The sequence below is a fragment of the Branchiostoma belcheri genome, unplaced genomic scaffold (assembly GCF_001625305.1).
Source record: "Branchiostoma belcheri isolate BF01 breed outbred unplaced genomic scaffold, Haploidv18h27 scaffold8, whole genome shotgun sequence".
In the NCBI taxonomy this organism is placed as follows: domain Eukaryota; kingdom Metazoa; phylum Chordata; class Leptocardii; order Amphioxiformes; family Branchiostomatidae; genus Branchiostoma; species Branchiostoma belcheri.
Genome location: NW_017804464.1, coordinates 802,738 through 827,330, shown reverse-complemented (window position 1 = coordinate 827,330; position 24,593 = coordinate 802,738). Strand labels below are relative to the sequence as shown.

At 44.0% G+C, this 24,593-nt stretch overlaps 2 protein-coding genes across 2 annotated transcripts in view; one reads left to right on the top strand and one right to left on the bottom strand.

Moving 5' to 3' along the window:
* Positions 1 to 6,613, top strand: part of LOC109486008 (mucin-17-like) — a 17,396-nt gene extending 10,783 nt beyond the window's left edge. Inside the window, exons 12-19 of the mRNA XM_019789703.1 lie at positions 553 to 691; positions 1,036 to 2,372; positions 2,687 to 2,819; positions 3,108 to 3,315; positions 4,271 to 4,321; positions 5,033 to 5,071; positions 5,314 to 5,388; positions 6,275 to 6,613. Coding sequence (XP_019645262.1) covers positions 553 to 691; positions 1,036 to 2,372; positions 2,687 to 2,819; positions 3,108 to 3,315; positions 4,271 to 4,321; positions 5,033 to 5,071; positions 5,314 to 5,388; positions 6,275 to 6,413 — 2,121 coding nt within the window. The 3' untranslated portion in view covers positions 6,414 to 6,613. The remainder of the gene's footprint in view (positions 1 to 552; positions 692 to 1,035; positions 2,373 to 2,686; positions 2,820 to 3,107; positions 3,316 to 4,270; positions 4,322 to 5,032; positions 5,072 to 5,313; positions 5,389 to 6,274) is intronic.
* Positions 6,614 to 8,640: 2,027 nt separating this feature from the next.
* LOC109486245 (reducing polyketide synthase PKS1-like) lies at positions 8,641 to 20,409 on the bottom strand. The gene is given in 11 exon segments (XM_019789978.1): positions 8,641 to 9,393; positions 9,885 to 10,049; positions 10,429 to 12,903; positions 12,906 to 14,136; positions 14,138 to 14,413; positions 14,416 to 17,658; positions 18,024 to 18,205; positions 18,563 to 18,766; positions 19,072 to 19,232; positions 19,525 to 19,622; positions 20,159 to 20,409. Coding segments are annotated over 11 exon segments (8,271 nt in total). The 5' UTR covers positions 20,276 to 20,409; the 3' UTR covers positions 8,641 to 9,274.
* Positions 20,410 to 24,593: the final 4,184 nt, after the last annotated feature.

Sequence of the window (24,593 nt, the reverse complement as noted above, 5' to 3'; positions counted from 1 at the left end):
CGCTTGAACGGCGATGGAGCCTGGCAGCCGTCTGGGCAAGACACACAGACGCTCCTGGCCGTGGACCTAGGGAAAAAGTATTACGTTTTCGGTATTCAAACCCAGGGACAGGGAGATGGCTACGTCGAGACGTTCAGGATCTCATACCGGACGGACAGCTCATCACCACTGATTGGCTACTCGGAAGATGGTGTGGGCGCCAAGGTAAACGTTGTCATTGTTAACATTATTCTTCTCGCTTGTTCTTCTTTCCAAGTACAATGCTAAACTATAGCTTCTTCGGCTAAAAATGATACAGAAGACAAGAAAAAGGCATCAAGATGACAAGAGATACATCAGTCCCTTCAATTCGTATCATTTCTACTAGACAGTCAAAGTATTTTTCCTTGCCTTCGTAATGCGTTGCCTATTTTGGAACGTAGAACGAACACTACCTAGGAAGGTATTTACATAATGGGTTACCTGCAGTAATATCTATATAGAAATTGTTCCACATCCTAGTGTAGTTGCTAATTATCTAGATAAAAAACAGAAATCATGTATTTTCCTCAGATCTTCACCGGTAACAGTGACAACGAAACTATCGTCCAACAAAACTTCACCTCGTACATCTACGCCCAGTATATCCTCGTCCAGCCTCAAAATTTCTCCGGCGCTCCGAGACTGAGGATAGAGTTACTTGGGGTTGAAGGTAAGTGTTAAAATCGTATTTATTTCATCAACAGGAATAATGGTGTAAAGAGATCAATGATTTGCATTGAGAAAATTGACTCGAAGAAAGCATGAGATTCTGAATGTGTCACTGATATATCAAAACTGAATACTTTCTAGCACCATTATGTTTTCGTTCAACTTATACCATAGCTGTTACCTGATGATGTACCTTTACATACTTGTTATAGAGCGAAGTACGTCATCATCAGTTGTAAAACGTTGTGATGAAACTGACAGACTTGATTTGGCTGCTACATTCCAGTGCTCCCCCACAACAAGCTCCCCTGTTACAACTCCACTGGAGACCACGACCTCAATCGTGACAACAACGTCCCCCGGTAACAACTCCACTTGTGACAACAAGCCCCCCAGTAACGACTCCACCTGTTCCAACACAGCCCTCAACGTCATCAAGCTCTGAAGCCACTTTAGCAACAACAACCATTGAAGAATCCACCATGATTGAGGAACTAACATCAACAACAGATTTGTTGACTAGTTCAGAATCAATGACTGTGGGACCATCAACAACCCTCGCTCCAGCGGAAACGACAACTGAAACCACAACAAGAGGTGCATCCACTGCTGAAGATGTGACAGAAGGGCCACAGACAACGTTCACTTTCAGCATTGAAGACACGACCACGGAAGACTCAGTAGTGTCATCGACAGAGCTGCCCTCCACCTCAGAACCACCATCGGGACCGAGCGTCGCTTCACCGACAGCGGGCGTTTCTACACCACAAACATCGATGTTCCCCACAGACGCAGAAGCAAGCACCGAGTCACAAACACAGTCTCAATTATCATCCAGCCCTTCGTCAATTTCTACAACTGATGACATGACAACGATCACATTAACGTCAACACAAGGTCAGGTTGTAACGACAGAGGAACCGTCAACCATGGCACAGCCGGACACAACAGATTCGGCAGATACCACCATCTTTACAGTTGCCATTAGTTCTACTGATAGAGTGACAACAGAGGGATTTGGAATAACAACATCAGTAGTGGATCAGGTTTCAACCAGTGCTGAAGCAACAATAGCCACGACAGCTGATCAATCTACCTCAGCATCGACAGCATCCGGCACGACGCCATCTGCTTTAACCCCAACGCCATCTGCTTCAGCGTCGACACCATCTGCTCCAACCACGACGCAATCTGCTTCTACCGCACTACCGGCAGTCTCTACCGCGGCGCCAGCTGTTTCAACCGCAGCTCCAGCAGTCTCTACATCGAGCCCAACAAGTGCCGCAGTGCCCACCACAGAACAAGCTGCTGTTACAACCAGACCAGCGACCACAACCCAGGCAGTTAACGTTGTTATTGTCACTCAGTCCCTAGGCCTAGACGATATCAACATCATCTCTAACGATCAGATAACTCAATCATCGTTCATAGAGGGATTTGAAGGATTCAATGGTAGAATAGGAGGCGACAGCGCATGGAAATTCCCACCAAATGATACAGACCCATTTTTACAAGTAGACCTAGGAGAAGTAACAACGGTGACCACTATTCAGACGCAGGGTTTCGAAAATGGGTACGTCTCATCATACACGCTTCAATATCAACAAGTTACCCAGGCAGGAAGAAGAAGACGACAATCTGGTGGCAACTTTGTCGACTACATGGAGAACGGAACAGTCAAGGTAATACATTGTCTAAGTTTCTGTCTTCATTTATATTTCCTTGAATAGATTTCTCATCACTTGCAGTTCATTTCCGAAAGTGTACAATAAACCAAGTATGAAAAATTCTAGTATATAAATGAATATAAATAAGAAAACATCATTCCATTTACCATCTAGCTCTCTCAACATATATATTGACTTTTAGTGTGAAGTATATACATCTACATGTACCTGTACTTTGTCTTGCATATGGAATTTGCATACCTCTTGCCTTTTCAAGCATTCATGATCATCCATAGCATCCATCCCTTTCTTTCTGATTTTTTTCACAGGTATTCGAGGGAAACAATGACGGTAACGCAATCGTCAACCAGACACTTGCCAACCCGATCGAGACTCAAGCTCTTAGGATCAAACCGACAAACTTCTCCGCCGAGCCAGCTCTGAGGATAGGACTAATAGGGGGTAAGTATAGATTCGCAAACTTATATATATATGAAATGAAAGAAAAGTACGTCTTAGAGAATACTTAAATGACTTATTATAGAATACTTTTGGGCGATGTTCCTCTAAAATATATTCCTGTTTCTTGCATATTTATTAAGTTCATCATATTTCGTTATATGTAAGTCTATCATATTTCATTTTAATTGTGTTTTCCTATATTTGTTTCATTCATTAGCCTTGTATATTTGGACATAAGCTAAGACCATAGTCTTTTAAGCATTTCACCTCATATTTCTTCTTTCGCAGAGGTAGCAGTTCCAGTAACACCAGCGGCAGGCACAACTGTCACAGCCGGGCAGACAACCAGCACAGTCGGGCAGGTTACCACCAGCCCGGTAGGGTTGGAGGACTGGCAGCTGTACGCTATAGTAGGAGGGTCATCTGCAGGAGCCGTGCTGCTTCTGATGGCGATCATAGGACTGAGTGTGGCCAGGTCCAGGAAGACTAAGAAAAGGTATGGCAGTCGACTTTATAACTTTGTATGCATAGTGACAGAAAGCTTCTCATGGCATGTTGCAAGCGAGTAAAATGTGGAGTATTCGGCAGCCAGACACTTACAATGCACATATACATGTGCAATTCTGCAGCATTCTAAAAGTATCTACATGAAATAAACTAGCTGCATTGAATGACTTGAAAGTAAAAAGACATTTATTTTGGAAACATACGGACAAAAGCGATATGTCCAAGCAAGCTACATATGTTAATTGCATTGAGGAGGGGTCTTCGTTACTTGTCAGCTTTTCATTTGTGTTTGCACATAACAGCGATGAACTAATCAGTTCACATTTAAAAAGATTGAAAGTTGCCTTATAACGGCTTATATTTGAAACCCTTTATAAAGTAAATAGAAAAAAAACTTTCTTGATAATTTTAAACTTTATCAATTATTTGGCTGATAAGCTACCTAATTCCCGGTTTGCTATCGTGATTGTTTACTTAATAACAATAACTAACAATGACTAAATCATCCAATTGACTCACACAAGTGACTTATTGATGACGTAATTTCATAACTAAATACAACAATAATTATATTGTTTATTTGCAAAATCATGCCCGAAGGCTAATTGCATGTACAGTCAAGTATACAGAAACAGGAGACAGGTAACAATCTGTCTGGAAAAACCTCTACTTCTACTACTACTCTAGCTATTATGACGAGACCTTTTGTACCAATTAAGAACTTCCAATTTTATGAAAAACAATCTCTGTGATGATATAATATTGGTCTCCAATGCCGTATACTGATAATTATAATAAGAGTAAATAATAGTACTAACGATAGATAGATAGATAAAAGCAATAGGCTTTCTTCTATGAAGCTATTAACAAACAAAGCCTGGCCTAAGGTCTAAGTAGCTTAGTCATTGCATGAGGGAAACGCATGTTATGTTTCCCTGCAGCAGATCTGCACGCTTCACTAAAGATCACTCCGCTTGGAGCAACGTAGATGGAAGGTAGGAAACGCACTGTTCTTCCAACAAGACATGTCGTCCATTCATGTACGACTTATAAACCCCTAATGAGTACCCAATACCCATACCCAAATCAATATTTACTAAACATAAAATCATGACCCAAGTAGAATCATTGCTGTCAGTCAATTCTGAGATCCCTATAAGCTGCATGTTTGTGATTGTCTATTTGGTTCTGCCTTGATGACATGAATAATGATGACTATGCATTGAGAATTTAGGATGTATTTGAGACATACGTACAGAGTATCCTGTGGATGTGCTACATGTATATGTATTGTATATTTGGCGTAACATTTAAATACAGGGAATTAAAACTATCCCAGACTATATTGATGCACTTAGAACAAATTGAATACCTTGCTATGGTTAGGCAGCCATTGTGGTTAAAGTGACTCAAAATAATTTATATAATTTCATATCCGAAAATATGCTAAATTAATCAGCTGCCAATTACAGAAGTACAGTTTGGGAGAGCGACAGTGTTTTTTCTGCCATTCGATAAGAATTTCTTCATTTCTCCTTGAAAATATTACGTCCGTAGCGGATGTGATCCAATTGATAACATATTTCTTGCGATATGAATAGGTTATCATTCCAGCTTCTACACATAATTCTGTTACGGACTCATGACTTTAAACACACATTCCCTTGGCAAGCCTCATGACATTTTTTTATTTTGTCTGTTTGCAGAAACATATCTGCAGGTGCGATACCGACGGAAAGTTACAAGTGAGTAGACATCACACACTCCCACATATGTATGTTAATATCTGTGTGAACAAGTTTTCATGACTTATCATACTTCTTCTTATAAAAGCAATGTAAAGTGAAGTAAAGCAAAACCACCCAAGAACACAATCCTTGTTTTTCGTTATCCGTGTGGCCTATATGGTGCTCATATTGTATCTTAACATTATATCTTGAAAATGTATTTGCCGTTTGCTGACATGTTGTTTCTATGCACCACACAGAATACCCAGAGCAAGATCTAGCTACAAGCCCCGTGATGAGGCGTACAGCAGCGTACATTATAACGACGCTTACAGGTATGGCACCTTTCTAGTCTACAATGTAACCACATATAGATAACTAATGCTGTCATTTGAGATCACTTGCTGTCATTGATGTGATTCTTTTCTTCCGTTCATATGATATGATTCTGATGATGAAGCGGCTTCAATTTACATGTAGTCGCATATCATAGCCAATGTTTATTTTCTGTCTAATCTTGTGATTTTGAACGTTGATCCAATGATAGCACGCACATCACAAAATCACACAAAATCATTCTTACTGTTCTGTTATTCATCAGCGAGGCTTCAAATGTTCATGATGCTGGGGAATAACGTGAACCGGTAAGACTGGTGTTTGAATGTACGCGCTTTTGTCGTGGTGTTGGCTGAGCGTTGTGTTTTATTCGCAAAATTCAAACTGCAGCTGGCCAGTATCAGCTATGTAAATGCAATATACTCATACATGTACTTTCGCCTCAATATGTGTGGTTAGCATGGCAACCACTAACAACTTGAAGCACTTGAAGAGTCTGCCAGACTGGCAAACTCTTTATATTTTCAGTATCCTTAAGAAATAACATGGTCACGGTGTGACTCCTGCAATGTCTTTGCTTCTTGTTCTCTTTCTTTTTTCTATGCGATGTCGCCAGTCCTTGCCATTTCTATACTTCGGATCATTAGCCTATTTATCACAATTTGTTACTTATTTGAGCTGTGGCATAGAAATAGCAATATTAAAAATGGCTTCAAATGTTTCATCATAATTCACTGATAAAACGTGATTTCCTGAAGACGCAGACATTATTCTGCACCAATTTTACCTTACGTCGTTTTCTACCATTTTGTTCTCTTCCCTAGAACAAACACTTTTTTCATCGACAAGGACTATAATGCTTTGTTGCTATTGTTTATCGTTCAGGTCTGATGACGAAGTTCTTCCACCGCACAGCGAGGATACAATGATAAAGCCGCCTATGGTTGGTCACAACGGTGACTACGCCTCTCATGCCGTCATGATTGACACTCGGGCACCGGGAGGGTCAAAACTGACGTACTGAGATTAACATAGAAATATCTGTCCATCCTGAAAGGTCGTCTGTGTTGGTAGTTAGCAATTAGATATTTAAAGTTAAAACTTTTGTCCCAACACAAGTGGTTTTACGTTTACTCACCTAGATTTTTCGACACACTGGTCTTCAATGTTTTTATTATGTATGTATTTCATGTCTTTTCATAGATACACTGTTTCGTGAATGTCATGTAAAATGTATGGAGATTTTTTTTTTATTTCATGCAGTTTGATAAGAATTATGCATTTCAATTTTTGTTTCCATATTTAGTATAAACATATCACTTCTGCATTTGGTACTTTAGTTTGATACAGGGTTGCACACTTTTAATACGTAGAATTTTATATTTGTACCAAAATAAATATTGTATGAGACCAACATCTCTGCTGAAGACAATGCGAAATGTACTACAGGACAGATGATTCAATGTCGAAAACAACTTTGTGCCTTAGACTATATAGGCAAATGTTTTAAAGTATAAAAATTTTCGGATGTGGCATAACCACTTATATTGTAACCAACAGATTGTATCAACTTTGTGAATATAACAGAAGAAGACGTTTGACACGTAAAGAAGTTTATCGCCCGGGTGGCGATATGGCCTCTAAGGCCCGTTGGCAGTTACATATACCTCAATATCTGTACACCCTCTTTCCTTTTGACATATATAGATATCTGTACACCCTCTTTCCTTTTGACATATATAGATATGTATATAACTTCATGAAGAGCTTATGACTATGTGTAGCTTCATCTAAGAGCTTATGACTACTATGTTGTGACAATATTATCGGAATGTTTTATCACCATTTTTTAAATCATTTCCAACGTGCTTGTACAAAGCTGCATTCGTCAATAGATCTAGAGGATATGTGTCCATGGTAATTTTTTAAATGTCAAACAGGCGAAACTGTATTCATCTGAATGTTATGTTACATGGAAAGGCATCGTTGTATTTCTCGCTAGTGTTGTTTTAGTTTTAGATCTACAATATGTCAACGTAAATTTGATCTTGTAGTCACAGTTGCTGAAACATAGTCAGTAGGGATTTTGTCAACCTACTACAATAGGTCAAGCGATGCTGAAACAATGCAATATGGTCTAGGATTAGGAAACAACTGCTCTCTATATTTATGTTTAGACATTAAAGACTATAGTTTTATTTCTTTCACTTGTGTTCTCGTTAGCTAAAAGTTATATTTGAAATAAACAGCCGTAGAATTTGATCATGGCCAATTGATTTTCATTGTCGTTTCTTTTGCCCATATATCAGGCTAGGGTAGTTTGTGTGGTGTTTTTTGTCTCCACAATTGTCCTGACATCGAGCATCCTAGATTAGCGATTTCTTTGTCTCGGACGCAGCATTTCTGGTGGCTGATTTTTGGGGGCAACAAAAGATCCGTGTAAAATAGAATATCATAATTGCACTTAACAACCAACAGAAACATGAAAGAAACTTGTAGGACGGCATTTAGAAAAAAATTGGACCACCAAAACTCTGTCTCGTCAGCGACAACACTCTTTCTAACATCCCATACAGGTACAGCTGGTGTCTTCAGCACCAAGGACAGCGCCCAGCTGCCGGCTATTTGGAGGAATCTCGAAACATGAAAGAAACTTGCAGGACGGCATTTAGAAAAAAAAAAAGGACCACCAAAAGTCTGTCCCGTCAGCGACAACACTCTTTCTAACATCCCATACATGTACGGCTGGTGCCTTCAGCACCAAGGGCAGCGCCCAGCTGCCAACTAGCCGGACGACTCCATCGTCCTTTTGCACACAAATGTAACAAAACTGAAATGACATGTAACAAAACTGAACTGAAGTTTTTTCTAACCCCAATGCTCAAGCGGAGGACTCTATCGAGTCACTCGCTTGACCATTGGGTTTAGAAAAAACTTATCGAAAAAGTTTTAGAACCTTAAGTTAGTAACAGGAAGGATTTTTAAACCGATACACACGACTTACAAGTGTCGAAGCGTGGATGCTTGCAGACGCCATGTTTCTTCAGCTACTGACGAGGTTAAAGGTCAAGAGGTTAAAGGTCAACACAGGCCACGTATTTGAACGAGGGTCACAATCCTTGAATTGTTTAATAAGAGATTGTTAATTTTAAGCTTGTTTAAGGTTGTGAACGATTATTATATTACGATGTTGTTACAAAGAAATGTACAAATCTTATCATTAATGATTAATTAACTCATGTGAAGGAACAGAAATTCAAGAGATGACATGTATCTGTTTATTGTGAACCTTTGCTTTCATTGACGACCGTAAGGCACCCGTAGACCTTGACAACCTCATAATATGTAAAGATATAAAACTGTCACCTTTGGCTACTTACATACATGTAAAATGCTTCAATACAATATGTCTAAGTTGCGCGATGCATGCCTTCACGATACAACCCTAACAGTAACATTGTCCGTTGTAATATTTGTAACCAAATCCCTGTGCCTTTTCAATAACCGACCCCTTTCAAAACAAAACACCGTTTACCTTTAGCGTATAAATGTAACTGTTGACTACTGAACATTGTTGATACTATCCCAAATCTACAGGATTTACTTTACTTCTCAATTCTCAAGTGTTTCAAGGAATGTACAGCTAGGTCAATGCGAGACAAATAAGATTTGGATCTTTACTTTATGTTGTATCAATACAAGCTGAATACATATGCTGTGAGGTATTTTGTCTCGTAATCAGTATCATACACAAGTCAAGATTATTTCCATTTTGTTGTTTACATTTAAGTCGTAGCGAGAATATCTTTGACCAGTAATGTTGCTATGTATTAATGTATGATGTATGAGCCTGAGTGTGTGAATCAATTAGTGAAGTTTGCCCAGTCATTGCAATGCCGCTTGGAGATGCTGCAGTCCGTCTGTCCACAGCTCTAACTTCTCCGCATCAGTGGTCTTAAAGTGGTACGTTCTCTTGGTGGTGAACACGGCCAAGGTAGACTCCCCTTTGGTAGCAAAATGCGTAGCATTATTAAGTGTTGTCCAATAAGCTACGACATATGGTTCAGTGGTCCAAACCTTACAGTCTGGTCTGTAAGGGTTGAACCACTCACACCAGGTAGGGCCCCTGCTCTTTTCGATACGTGTGGTGGGGTCTTTAACGTGCTTGTTTGACGTTTGTTAGAGTCTCCTCAAACACGAGACATCCAGCTTTACATCCTGTCCGAAAGGACGTCCCTAAGTTAGGCACCGATTTTAACATGGGCACATATGAGGAAATGGATGCATAAAGTTCCTTTTCCAATGAGACAACAATCGTAGAACCTTCGGATTCTGATGCAACAGCCCTAACCACAATACCACCTTGCCACCGGTACCCAGACCACCTTACCACCCATGGTCACCAGGTAGTTAGCTTGTATAATATCCTGTATGTTATCTGCACCCTGGTAGTGGATGAGTAGTGGATTATTGGTAAGGGCTCGCCATGTCTTACCTGTGTGAATTCCGGTGATATCCCGAACAGGCAGTGATCCCGTCTGTAGCTGCTTGGACGGTCCCCAGGAAATGGCGGCATGTGTTGGGTTGGAGGGGTCAAGATGGAGCCGTACAAACCGCCTGTGTTCGCCAAACTTCGCGGTCTTCTTTATGAATGATGTACCTAAGCAGTAAGAAAATGTACAAATATGTTTTCTTGGGTACGATTTCCCCCTGTAAATAATATTCACGAGCAAGGTAAATATTAAACTAATTATGGACATGTGTGTAATGTAATCTTAGTGTTTATTACAATAGTGTTTTCAGGTTTTCAATATGCACATACAGTATCCTACCATGTTGGGGAGGGGGGCCATCACAAAAGTTTATATACATTAAAAAGGTAATGTAGATGCTAAAATGAACGACGTTAAAACCAACATTCATGCCATGTATGTTTAGTGCATCGTTGTCAGTATATATATTATCAGGGATAAGGGCGCATGTTGAACACGCTGATGCGTGAAAGTGGAGGATTATCATTTGTCATTAATTAAACCTACCTCTTTTCATTTCCATTATATGCCGCTCGTATTCTCCCTGTACAGTAGTCTCCAGTCCGTCAGTCCGTGCCTTATCGTCGACGCCTGGCGGGTTGATCATTTCTGACTCCCCCCACAGCTGAATCGCCCCGTCCTCTCTCCTCCACGCCTGAAGCCCTGTGCCGACCACGTCGTCACCATGCACGGGCCCTCCGTCCTGATCCGTCACAACTTTATCCGTGTTCAGCAGTCCTGGTGCCGAGATAAACAGTTCACCTACTCGGTTGGGCCGTAGGCACCTCCCATGTTCATCCAATATGTGCGTTGCTGTCTTGTGAACAAGGTCTAAGCTCGGCTGGTCCTCTTGCAGGTGGTCCTGTGTGTACAGCACAGCCGAGTATGCATGGAGGCTACTGAGCATTACGGTCAGTTGGGTGTCAGGTAGAACCTTCTGTAGGCGTGAGGCTAGGCTTTCATCAACCGCTGTTACTGGTTGAAGAACATGAGTCAGGGGAAGATGATAGCCAGGCTGAGACTGCAGCTCTTGTAAGATGCCCTCCCACACTTCACTGCGAATTCCTCCCATCCTGGTGACCCGATGCTCCTCCAGGGCGGTCAGTAACATGGCTGGGTTATTCACTGTCGAATCGGGAAGGATGAGCAGTGGAGAACCGACGAGAAGGGGCATGAACATTTCGTACAGAGCTTCTACGGAGGTTATTGGTGATGTGAGGCACCCTACGTCATTTGCTCGGACAGGTAGATGGTCCCACATCCATGTCAGACGATTGAGCAAGCCAACATGGTTACCGGACACAATGCCTTTCTTGTTGGAGTGGGTGTCTCTCATGACAAACGCTTTCCGTGCTGGCATAAGAGGCGAATGTGTGGACTCTTTCCTCTCCATTCCGGTTTGTTCCAGAGGTACAGTGACAATGGCAACGCTGAGGGATCCAAGTTTTGTCAAGAGATCGGGTTTTGTGTTTTGGTCCGCGACGATTACTTGTATGTCACAACTTCGGACAAACTGCTGTAGCTGCCCTGCGTCCTCTTGAAGACATAGAGGAACGAAGGTGTAGCCGGCTTTCCAGATTGCAAGGATGACACATGGTACCTCTTCTGATGATGACAGACAGACACCGACGTTCTCATGTTTGCCCTTGAGGGCGGACTTGAACCGCATTGCTGCGATTAGGGTCATGGACACTGTTGACATTGACGTTATGTGAATACCAGACGTGTTCATCAGTTGTACTTTGCCATCCCCATGTTTCAATCCTACAAGTGTCCTGACCAGATGCTGGATTGACTGATTTAGCTGACTATAGCTGACAGTCTTGTTACTTGTAATGATAGCCGTGTGTGATGGCGTCCTTAAGACTTGCTTGTCAAAGAGCTTATGGAGATAACCAACAGACTTTAAAACATCGTCAGTTGGAAGCATTTCCTGGTGCCCATGCTCATCATTAAACGATATGAGCCGCTTTGATCGAAATTTCTTCGGTCGGTTTGTCTTTCGTCTTGGTGGTGCAATGGGGCCACTTTCAGGCATCGTCTTCCTGAGCTGGTCGTAGACTAAGTCGCTGATCGACTGAACCGTTGGCTCTTGGCTTAGCAACGCGACAACTGGTACGTCCACATCAAGCTGTTTCTTGAATATGCTTTGAGCGTTGAGAGCCAGTTGCGAGTCCATCCCCAAATTGACCACTGATGTGTACATGTTTACAGTTTCGTCTTCCGCGATTAGAAGTTTGACAAAGACGAGACGTGTGTAGTCCCCGAGTGACTTTTGTTGATCTCTTCTATCCATCTTACTCAAGCTGTCGACAGTAACACTTGTTACCAGCGCGGTGTCGTCTGGGTTTGACTCCGCGGCTCCACCAAGAACCGATTCCAGCCTCTTGAAGTCAGGCAGGTTCTGTAAAAACTGCCTAAACTTGGGTCGATCAAGATTCACGACAGAAATCTGCGAAGGGTTGGCAACCAGGCATGTCTCCAAGCTTTCGCAAATACTGTCCTTATCAATTGGGATGAGTCCTCTCTGCTCCAAATACTTGGCGACTTTTGTGTCTCTTTCCAACAGGCCGAGCTTCAGAGCTCCCCAGTTGATAACCTGGCCGTTAAGTCCCAGCTGGCGACGAAGGTGCATCACGCCATCTAGAACAGCGTTTGCAGCGCCATAGCTTGTTTGTCCGCCATTGCCAAGAACGGAGGAAACAGAAGAGAAGCCGACGAAATAGTCCAGGTGTAGGTGTCTTGTCGCGAGATGTAAGTTCCATGTCCCTGACACTTTGGCACCCATGCCCCTTTGGAACTGAGCGTGGTCCTGATTGATCAGAACTCCATCACTTATGACGACAGCACTGTGAAAAATACCCTTCAGTGGAACTCCGGGAAATGAACTCTGGAGCTTGACAAGTGCATAGTTGACGCTGTCGTAAGCGGAAACATCGGCTTGCAGGCATATGATGCTTGTTCCGAAGGTTTCTCCAACGCCTTGAGCTCTACAGCGACGTCCTGTTTGGGCTGACTTCTGGACATGGTTGCTATGTGACCGGCACCCCTCTCAGCAAGGAATCTGACGGTAAGAAACCCCAAACCTGTGAGGCCACCAACAACGACGTAGGACGCATCATGTCGGAAGAGTGTCTGCCTTGTGCAGATTACAGGAAGATCTGGCTCATCTAGACGCAGGACACGGAGGGAAGCGCCGCCGACACTCCCGTCATCACCATCAGTCTCCCCTTTGTGTGACAGGGAAGATAAAAGTCGAGTGTTGGTGATAGGCAGGTGGATCATGGTGTGCTGGGGCAGGCTGTGTGAAAGCCATTTGAACACTTTCGGCATGATCACCTTCAAGTTTGCCTCTTGAAACACTGCAGCTGTGTTCACCTGCAGGACCATGACGTCTGGTCTAATCCACAGGGAGGGTGTTCTGCTGCGTTGTTGATCCGACATCTGCCCGCGAATAAACACTACGCGACCGTTGGTAGTGATGACATCTGCCAGCTGAGATCTCAGCCGCTTTCGGCTCCCAACGACGATTCCAACATCGTACTCTTTGTCCAGGATTCCTGGAAGCCCGTCTGTAAATGCCGTGATTTGGCAGGTTGCTCCTAATGCATTAGCTACGCCTGTAATCACTTTGGCCATGACTAATTCCGCGTGTTCGTCAACGACTACAATCCGCTGTTTGGGCTTGGTGTGTAGTTGGTTCACCAGAATCTCCCACGCCAGTACAAAATACGATAGACAAGGCCTGTCACGCAAAACTGGTAGGTCTGCCAACTTGTGGACTACTGGTACAGGGAGAGACACCATCATAGAAGCAACAGCTGGGTATACGCCGACGACAAGATCTCCAACACGAAGTTTGCACTTCTGGGGTACCTTGATCACTGTTCCCACGAAGTCCAATCCAAGAAGGTCCCAGCTCTGATCGTTACAAGCTGACCAGTGCACCACAAGTCCATCTCCCGATTCCCGCGTTACTGGATACAAGCTCCCGGGATGCACATGTAGCTGTTGGACGTTAACAACAACACTTCCGTCAGCTCCATCAAGACTTTTGTCAAGATTGCCTTCGTATACGGCGTGGAGTTTCAAGGGCTTCATAGTGTCGGTAGTTTGGATCCTCAGTCTGCACCCATGTTCGCCAATATTGGTTCGAGAGATTGCGGTTTCAGCATGCAGTGTAGAGGACTGAATCTCCAAGAAGTTTTTTGAACTTTTGCACAAACATGATTTCGGTGTAACCATTCAACTCTCCAACAACTAGTTCATGCAGAAGCGTATGAGCCTCTCGGTGATCTCCTGTCGACAATTCTACTAGTTGCAAGGATGGATAAGCAACCTCTCTGATGGCGCAACGAACCAGGCCCCATAGAGGCGTCCCTGCTAGGTCTATACGACGGAGGGAACTCTTGTCTTCCAAAAGGGATGGGGGCATTTCCTGCCACATCGAGAACTGGGCATTGCGAGTGACGATTTTCAGAGGGGATCGGTCTCTCCGTTGGCGATGGCCATCTTCATAAGCTGTCGGAGACTTGCGCAGGCTAGTTGTATACGGGCATCCAGAGATTCCGTGTCCATCGTCTCTGCCTCGAGCCGACTGATGCCACAGCAATGAAGAACAACACTAACGTCTGCTAGACTGACATTGGCAGCTTGAAGCATCTTGTGCAGGGCCTGTTCGTCATTCCTATAATCTATCCCCTTGATTTCCTGAAGAGAGATGAAGATAGATTCGGGGCTCACTAGTGGCTTGATATGCTCCATGATCCCACATTCATCCTCAAGGACGAGACACTTGAGTTGACACGTTTTCATGATCAGCTCGGGACCAAGTTTCCCCTTCCAGTCAGACGGGTGTCCTGACCATCCTGTGGTGTAGATCATATCTTCAAAGCTACGTGGGCTTTCTTCTTTCCAAAACCTGATGGTCAATCCCCTCAGCTCAAGTATAACCTGCCCGTCGGTTCCGACTATGACCCCGTTTGATGTCATTGTTCCAGCCGCTCTACCGGTTTGTGTGACATACACCCACATCTGTTGTTCGGGAGGTCTGGCCACCACAACACTTTCAATAGAGACTGGGAGAAAGCTAACTCGACGACCTGCTGCTTTCTGTAAGATGTCCAGTCCTAGTAGAAAGTGTGCTTGTAGCAAACAGTCGTGTATAGCGGGGTGGACACAACAGCTGTGCATCTCCTTCGCCACCGTGTCATGTATATCGATGAGGGCAATGGCCTCCTTACCACCAGGCCCGTCTCCGTAACGACATTCCCGCAGTCGTCTCAGCGTCGGTCCGTAGTAGAAACCTGTCGTTTCTATCTTGTTGTACAGATCGTCGTGGCTTATGGTATTATTGCAGCGATAGCGTAGGTCATCTACGTCCAAGCTATCGATGGTCTGTTGTCTCTCTTGACCATAGGTCACTGTTCCTCTGGCATGCAGCGCTCGCTCCGTCCGCTCCTCGAAATGGACCTGTTTTGAGGTTTCGTCGTGTTGGAGGAGTACGCGGATGTCGACCGTTCCTCCCTGGCCGCTTAGGGTAACTGGAGCAAGGAACTCCACCCTGGTCCTGCAGTTGGATACCGGTTGTCGCGGCGTTATGACTTCTGTGCACGCTGCGAGTCCTAGTTCAAAGTAGTGGGCGCCTGGAACAACAACTGTGTCGTCCAACACGTGATCGTACAGGTAAGAGGTCCGCTGCTTGCTTATTGAGCACTTGTATAACGGGGGGCTGGCAGATACATGCACTAAGAACGGGTGAGTGAAGCCGCTGCTGAGGTCAAGGCCCTGCCGTCGAGCTACGGCCTTTTCGGTTTCGAACCACAGTGGCTTTGTAGCAAACTGGTAACGCGGCAGATCAATAGGTGTGTACGTTTTGTTTGCGAAGAAAGCACCCCAGGTCGGCATTAAACCGGCTTGATACAAATCGCAAAGACTACGCAGGATGGATGGATGCTCTTGGTTTGGCTTGACTGACGCCACGTAGGTCATCTTCACTTCAGATGCAATTTGCTTGATGTTGCTCCTAAGAACAGCTCTGGCTCCGACCTCTACGACGATGTTTTCTTTTTCCCGATGTAGGGCTTCTGACATCGCGCTATTGAACATCACCGGCTGTCTGACGTTCCTCCCCCAGTATTCGCCCGTCACAAAATCCGCCTTTGTGGCTCTCTTCCCTGTTACAGTTGAGTATACCTCCACAGTGGGAGTCTGACCACTAAGATCTCTCAGAACCAGCTCTAATTCCTCGCGGATGGGCTCCATCTGGTGGCTATGGTAGGCCGCTTTCACACCTAGCTCTCTCAAAAACAGTTGGCCGGCCAGGTCGTTTTCGTTCATCTTTCTCAGAATCCCATGTAGCTCATCTATTGCATCACTCTCCCCTGACAGCGTACAGGACGAGGCACTGTTTTCGGCAGCCAAGCCAAGTTTACCCGAGAACTTACTGGACAGGTCTAGCACCTTCTTTACCGGGAGATTCCCGACGACCAACATCTTCCCGCCGGTGACTTCATTTTGCAGACGCCCTCGGTGGTAGATGACACGTACTGCCTCCGGTAGTGACAGGGCTCCTGAGCAATGCGCTGCAGCCACCTCGCCCACTGAATGGCCGAGTATGGCATCTGATGTGATGCCCCACGACTGCCAAAGCGCAAAAAGTGCAACCTGATTGGCGAATATAATGGCTTGTGCTACCATCGGGACGTGGAAGTCTTCCTTACTGGATAGCTTCTCAAGTAGAGACCACTCAACGTGTTGGCGAAGGAGGCCATCGACTTCTGTCAGCTTTGTCCTGAAGACGGGCTCTTTGTCCATCAGGTCCAGACACATACCCTCCCACAACGTCCCTTGTCCACCGAAAACAAAAATGACACGCTTGTCAGGGTCGGAGTCACCCTTACGTCTGATAGTCCGTGTGCGTACTGCGCCTTGTATTCCGGCAATAGAATGTTCTAAAGATTGCTTAATGTCCTCAACAGAGCTACCTGACACAGCTAACCTGAAATTGTGGTGCGTTCTCCTCATCAACGATGTGTACGCTAGCCTTTCGATTGATATGTCTGGGGTCTGCTCCAAATTTGCGATCAGGTCCTCCACTGATAACTTCAAAGATTCCCTTTTCTTTGCAGATACGGCCACAATGTGCGTCTTTCCTTGTTCTTCGTGAATGTTGTCTGGAAACTCGTCATAGTGTTGGGGAAACTGCTCAACGAGCGCATGGGAATTTGATCCTCCGAACCCAAAGGAGTTGACGCAAGCTAATCTTCTGTCCTTCCCACGCAGTGTCCAATCCAGTACTTCAGTCGGCACATACAGTCGCAGATAATCAAAGTCGATGTTTGGGTTAGGTCTGTCGAAGTGTACATTGGGTACGACTTTTTTGTGCTTCATCATCAGAAGAACCTTGATGAGACCGGCTAGCCCTGCGGCAGACTCCAGATGGCCGATATTGCCCTTGACAGACCCTAGGAGCACGGGGTCGTCGTCAGCCTTTCTGGTCTTGCCTATGACGTTGCCCAGACTGTTGGCTTCTACTGGATCCCCGACGGGTGTGCCTGTTCCATGCGCTTCGATGTAGTCAATTTGGTGCGGGTCGAAACCGTAGTGTTCGAAGATGTCGCGGAGTAGTTTCTCTTGCTGCGACTGTGATGGGGCAGTGATGGGGATGGTGGTGCGGCCGTCCTGGTTTACTCCCGTGTAGATAATGCCCCAGATGTGATCGTTGTTTTCTATGGCCTATAGAAATGCACATAATGGAAGGAGCTTTCCTTTTCGTCAATGAAGGGGCTGTTTCTCTGACAGTTATTGCGACTATCTAGTTAAGCTATCGCAACTATTTTGCTGATGATAACAACTAAGCACAAAAGAGAAATGTCAGCAATTATATTTCCCAAGCTTCTGTCTTCTCGGGTGTTTCTTGTTCTGGCTACAATCTGGTATTTAAATTGTTGTTCAAGGTATTTCCAAAAGGGGACACACTTTTTTGTATATTAGGTCAAACATGCAGATAGAAGATGTGGGGAAGAGATATGTGTATCTGCTTACAAATGTTGACTTATAGCTATCTGTTAAATGTTGGTATTAGTAAGTTACTTTCTTACCTTGCTCAGCTTTTTCAGCACGACGACTCCACATCCTTCCCCGCGGGCGTAGCCGTCAGCTGCCGCCGAGAAGGGCTTGCACCGCCCGTCCGGACTGGCCATGCCGGCTCGGCACAGCGACACGAACATGTTCGGCCGGAGGATGAAACTCACCCCTCCACAGACAGCCATGGAGCAGTCACCTGAAATGATTTATATGTATATTTAGGCCTGTAATATCTGCTTTCTGATTTATCCTCCATCCTGAAAGATTTCAACAAGAACGCCCCTGCAGTTACAGAACAAAGACAAGACAACCCATCTAAGCCTTCTCGAGTTATCGTGTTCAGACACACACACACACGCACACACACACACACACACACACACACACACACACACACACACACACACACACACACACACACACACATACAGATACATACACATACACAAATACACACATGCGCGCGTGCGCATAGACACACACACATAGCAACTACGATCAAAACATCACATAAACTGACCTGGACTTATGTGAAATGCAGAAACATGAGTACCTGTCTTGATGGCCTGGCACCCGAGATGGACGGCGTACAGTCCTGACGAGCAAGCGGTATCCAGGGTGAGGGCCGGGCCGGTCAGGTTAAAGGTGTAGGACACACGCGCCGCCGACAGAGACGTGGCTGTCCCGGTGATCGTGTGGTTGGTCATTTGTGTCAGGTCTATGTCACCATCCAGCAGGTACTCAGTGCTCATTAGGCCTATTGGAAAGAACATTTAAAAAACGTATTCCTGAATGCTCAGAGGATGTAGAATACCACTATTCTTACAACACCAGTTTTATCAACACTTATAACTCCTGTTTCGTGCACATTCGAGAAAGATATAATTACGTCCCATCCAAGTTTTGCAAAGTCTTACAAATTTGTTAGGCAAAATTAGAGAGCGTATAAAGAACAAACTGTCTCAGTCAAGTGAGTAAGAAGAGGAAATGGACTATTTCGAGGTGTATCATGAACAACCCGATGCATATTCAAGAACCATGAACAAAGTTGTTTATACTGACCAACAAAGACACCGGTGTCGCTGCCATGCAGTTCCTCCATTGTGATCCCGGCATTTTCAAACGCCTTGTACGAACACTCCAGCATGAAGCGCTGCTGGGGATCCATGCGGGTTGCCTCCTCGTCCCTCAGTCCGAACAGGCTGGGGTCGAACATCTTGTATCTGGAACGTTTTTATGAAAAGTCTGTTATCGGCTTGTGCATAACAAGTTCTTTAAAAACAAAGTTCAAAATTCTACACACTCATACACACACACACACACACACACACACACACACACACACACACACACACACACACACACACACACACACACACACACACACACATACACACACACAAATACACACAAACACACTGACACACACACAAACACACACACACATATGCCCTCATATACCAAGTGTCTGAAACCACTCAACATTACATGAATACAAAAAAAGAAGAAAGGTACCCTTTGACAAATCCTGCCCTCTGCACGAAAGTTTTCCCGGGTGTGTCCCTGTCTGGACTGTACCAGGCGTCTTGGCTCCAGCGGTCAGGTGGGATCTCCTGCAAGAAACGAAATTCTTATCTTCGGGTCAGATAGAACAGATTCATAGTCATGCAGAAGCGCCAGGTATACTACTAGTATCAAAAGACCGCGGAATCGACCACTTTCGGTATTTATCATTATAACGCACGCGGATATTGTCAACATTGATATTGTGAGTTGCTAAATGGGGCTACTTAACAGCCACCCTGAGTACCAAACACCTGGACTTTGCCCTTTTACTGTCTTCTTGCACCCATGTACACCCTACTTGTTTACTGTCCGTTGAACTGTGTTAATTTAACTTCGTCATTTCAGACCAACAATACTTTCCTACTAAACCAACCTGGAACCGTCACACATTCAAAAACGACGTCGAAAAAAACTCAACTGTACGTAAGGGGAACCCCTTGATATACCGGCAGGTTTCTGGGTTCTCCTGTACATTCCTACATAATTTACAGCAATCTATCCTGTTTGTTTAAGTGCAAATAGAAAATAAAAAAATAAACAAAAACTGGAATATTATAGATGTGGAACAGCTGCACTGTCATACCTCCATGCAGTCCTCCCCATTCATCAGGACTCTCCAGAAGTCGTCCGGGCTGTCAGCATGCGGAAACCGGCACCACAGACCCACGACGGCGATGGACTCCTCGGGCGGAGCCGCCATGGCACCCGGGGAGACAGCGGCTCACAGGACTAGGGACCAGAATGTTAGCCTGGGGGCCATCCTTAGTAGTTTCCGCCGACTTCTTATCTCAGTGGTCAGCTACATTAAGAACCGCCGAAATCTGCGGAAGATGGCACCCATCGTCAATCGAGTCAAGCAACTTTTCAAGGACTGCTATATTAAGGTTTAATCATGCACGTAGACAAGGCATGAGACATAAGATAAAACTTGAGTGAGCCGTCGCCATGTCTTGTGATACATGTAAATGTTGGCACAGAACAAAAATATTTCGCTCATACTAAGTCTGATCAGACTCACGAAAAACTGAATTATCGCTAATTTACAGTACAATATCAAATTTCACGGAGGATTAAAATCCTTAAAAAGAGAAACATTCGACTTAGACCACAGGCGCTAGGCCACCGAGTTTTTGTTGAGATCTAACAATACATGTAACGTTACATTGTTTTGTGAACCATTAAATAAAATCCTTATTATTGTTTCGCGCATGTTAGAACATACACTGTGTCTACTCATTCAGCCCGTTGCCATCACAATACAGTGGTCCGTTGAAATATTCCCAAAAATCATACAGTCACATAACACATAACACCGTGAACACGGCCCGTTGAAAGGTTCCCTAGAATCATACGTACACTGAACACGGTCACAAACTGATGAGGATTCCAAAGAACCATATGAACAGATACCGAAGTCTCCCGAAGATTGCCGAGAGCCGAGCGACTTTCGAACGCTTCATCTTGGTTAGGTACTTAGTACTACTATATCATCTTTTTGAAGTTATCACCGCTAGCGCTAGCCCCGGCTTGGGGTTCTATCGAGTCGAGCAGCGGTTTTGCGAACGCATTCGAGTTTGCGAAACCTGTTCTATTCCCGTCGGCCTTTGCGCTACCCTGAACGCCAATGTAACAGCTGAGTAATGAGTGTGCTTTTTATTGTATGATTCAGCGGACCAAGTACCCAGCAGTATGTATTATATATGTATGGTTCATTGTACAGAGAATTCTAGGGAAATTTTTCAACGGACCGTGTTCACGGTGTTATGCGATGAGTGTATGATTCTCGGGAATCTTTCGACGGACAGTGTTCACGGTGTTATGTGTTGAGTTCATGACTCTTCGGATCCTTTCAACGGACCGTGTTCATAGTGTTTGTGTTCAGTGTATGATTATCGGGAATCTTAAGCTTGTACGGAGTGCACAGTATACGAGTGTTCATAAAACAAAGCAACAGCGATCTCAACAAAAACTCGGTGGCCTATCGCCCATGCTTAGACTGGGAATGAGACCCTTCAATATATTTCGGGTGGGGTCGCGTGGCGTTACGATAGAGCATTCGCTTCGGAACCAAGAGGTCCCGAGTTCGAAAACTGCCATGCCACCAATCTTGTGTCCTTGGGAATGGCACTTTTGCACGAATTTTCTAACTTTACTCAGGTGATAATGAAAATATTTCGCTCATACTCTGAAGTCTTATCAACCTAAGGGTACGGTGGCCCACAAGTACACACCTGTATTGTAGACGAGGGAGGTTTTTCTGCGCAGACGACGCAACCGTTTGCGCAAATGACCCAGGCGTTTGTGCAAACGACACAGATATTCGCGCAGACGACATAGGCGTGTACTTGTGGGCCACCGTATAAGGGAATATTTTCCCTTCAACTTCCTGGAGGAAGTGGGAGCCAATGTAAATAACGACACCTGCTGCCCACAGAAGTCTCTGTAAACAACCCGCCATGCTTCTGATCATGAAGCCTGTTGATGAGTGATTGATACTAAGTTTACCATCGATAAATACAACGCCAATGTACGGGAGTAACTTTTGCGTTTGTTTCTTCATTGGTTTTGCTGTTCAACCAAGGCCATTGTGGAATGTCCTTGGTTCAACACACATGGCTGCCCAAGTAGCCTGTGGCTATGGCAAACATGACATGTTGACATAGACAAGACATTTACAGTGGGATTTGATATGAAATCATAACAGTCTATAACATTATCAAGGGTACACATAAAGCATTTTATAGAATAACTAAGTAGCTTTTTTGTTGTTAGTGTAGGTACAACGTTTAAGGTCGACATGGGAGGCCCTTTTATGTTTCAAGGTCAACCGTACGATTTCAGGTAACAACAGTACGAAATGTGCTACAAAACCTGTTTTCAACAGTTTTAGTCTTCGATCAGAATATAAAATCAGTATTAAACATGACTTACTTTAACCAGGTTGCTATAGAGGAGGAAAATGTCTCCGTTGTCCAGGCATGGTCAAACACATGTACAGATACGTCAACAAGGGGCCTGGTTTTTCTGGTTTTGTGAAACTGTTGTGGTGTCATTCATACGTCAGAGCGATAGCATGTGATCGAAAATAGCAGCCATTTGTGTCAGTTCAAATGTGTCTTTCCTAAATCCACAAATGGTTATCAAGAAATATTTTCTTAGGAACGTTAAATGGTATTTATAAACAACCACGTAAACACGTAAAGTCATGGGAAATGTTTGTGGAACTTATTAGCGTCTGTGTGTGATCCTAACAAGTTCCTCTCTCTGTACTACTCTCCAGATAAACCTATTATCAGGGGTACCGAGTACACAGTACAAATTTACGAAATACAGTGCAATAGTATCAGTATACAGTGTAATTGTACTATAAAGTACGATTTTACTAGTAAAATGCACTGTATACTAATACGATTGTACTGTATTCTGTAAAATTGCACTGCATACTCTGGCACCCCTGACTATGTTTCAAACGAAATAACTTTGTCTCTCGACGGCCATTTTCTATCAAGGGTTAAACTTTTCGCATTTTTTCAATGACAAATAAATATGATTATTTTGGCCTGAAGTAAAACCCGTGGCGCCATTTTTGGCTGGTCTGTCTATGTTAAAGACTTTCCGACTTTCGGAATATTTTGGTCAGCATAATAATCTCATGAAAACCGAGGTACTTATTGTTTTTGGCCTGTCTGTCTGTATGTTTGCCTGACAATGTTTTTTTCAGCATACATCATATGTAAGTGCCTACCTTTGATGTTACCAGATTTTAGATCGTACTGTTGATGAGGAGAAACTGCAAGACATAAAACGTCGTCTATTTGACGATTCCCAAGTTTTTCCACAGGGTGTAGTGACCAGAATCTAAAATCCACCTAGTTGGAGAACCATTAAAGTTTCCTGCAGTAGAATATAGACTGTCAAGCTTATGCGGCAGACCTAGCACTCGGTGCATTTGTCCAACTACCATGCTGCCTTTCTAAAACGCTTTGTTAAAATATTGGAAATCATTGGTGATGATAGAGTCTGGTACGCAGACCCATTTGTGTTTCCTGGAATCTAGTCGACCAATGGTGCGGTGGGGGAGCGTTCTAGAAGTCAATTTTCGAGAAGTATGGCAGGATTTTCCCAGTGGGTTACATTCTGTCAGTTGTACTGGGTTTGCGAGTTTCAATACAGACTACGGTTACACTTGCAAGAGCTAGGAGCCATTAAACTATGAAATCACTGATAAAACGCAGTGCACGGTATCGGTAGGGTAGCCATCAGCTAGCCTTGTTATACTTAAATGTATTACCTTCGTAGAGGGAAAACATATTGTTTTTGCTCTGTGTCTTCATCTTCTTCTTCTCCAAACACTTAAAGAAATTACCACACCACACAGAAAAACAATACATTTCTCTCCCAATGGTATAGGGAGTGAAATATAACTACTTGTTTACGGGAATGTACTAGTCCTTCTGGTGCGGCAATGATTCCGAAGTACCATGTGTGTAAGTACTACCTGAGCCACCGGTACACAATAAGTGGCGCTGAACTTTTTACATGCAATTGATGATTACAAATATCATATTGCGTCACTAGTCTCTTTTAAAGTGTCCAGAACGTTTTGTATGGTTACAAAAAAACAAGTAGATTGATACTTGAAAATGAAAAAAGTCTTGCTCCCATCTCTCAAGCACTGTGTGTCAGTGGAGCAGGGTAGCTTTTTTAATGTTTTCATTATTTTATTCACAGAAGAAACTCAACTGTGCCATTGATACAAATGTAAAACGCCACATTTGTTTATTTTGTAACCGGTGAAATACTTCTCATCATCAAGTAATTTCAAGCAAATTCTGCTCACGTCTTTGTTCCCGGAATCTTTTGGAACCTTCCCCAACTCCTGTCCTCTCAACTATTTCAAGCGCACCTCTTCAGAACCCGTCACCTGTATGTACACGAGCCAGTCACTGATAATGACATATCAAGCACGGTCAACATTTGACATTTCAAGAGCGGAAAACACTCTATTGAGTGAGATG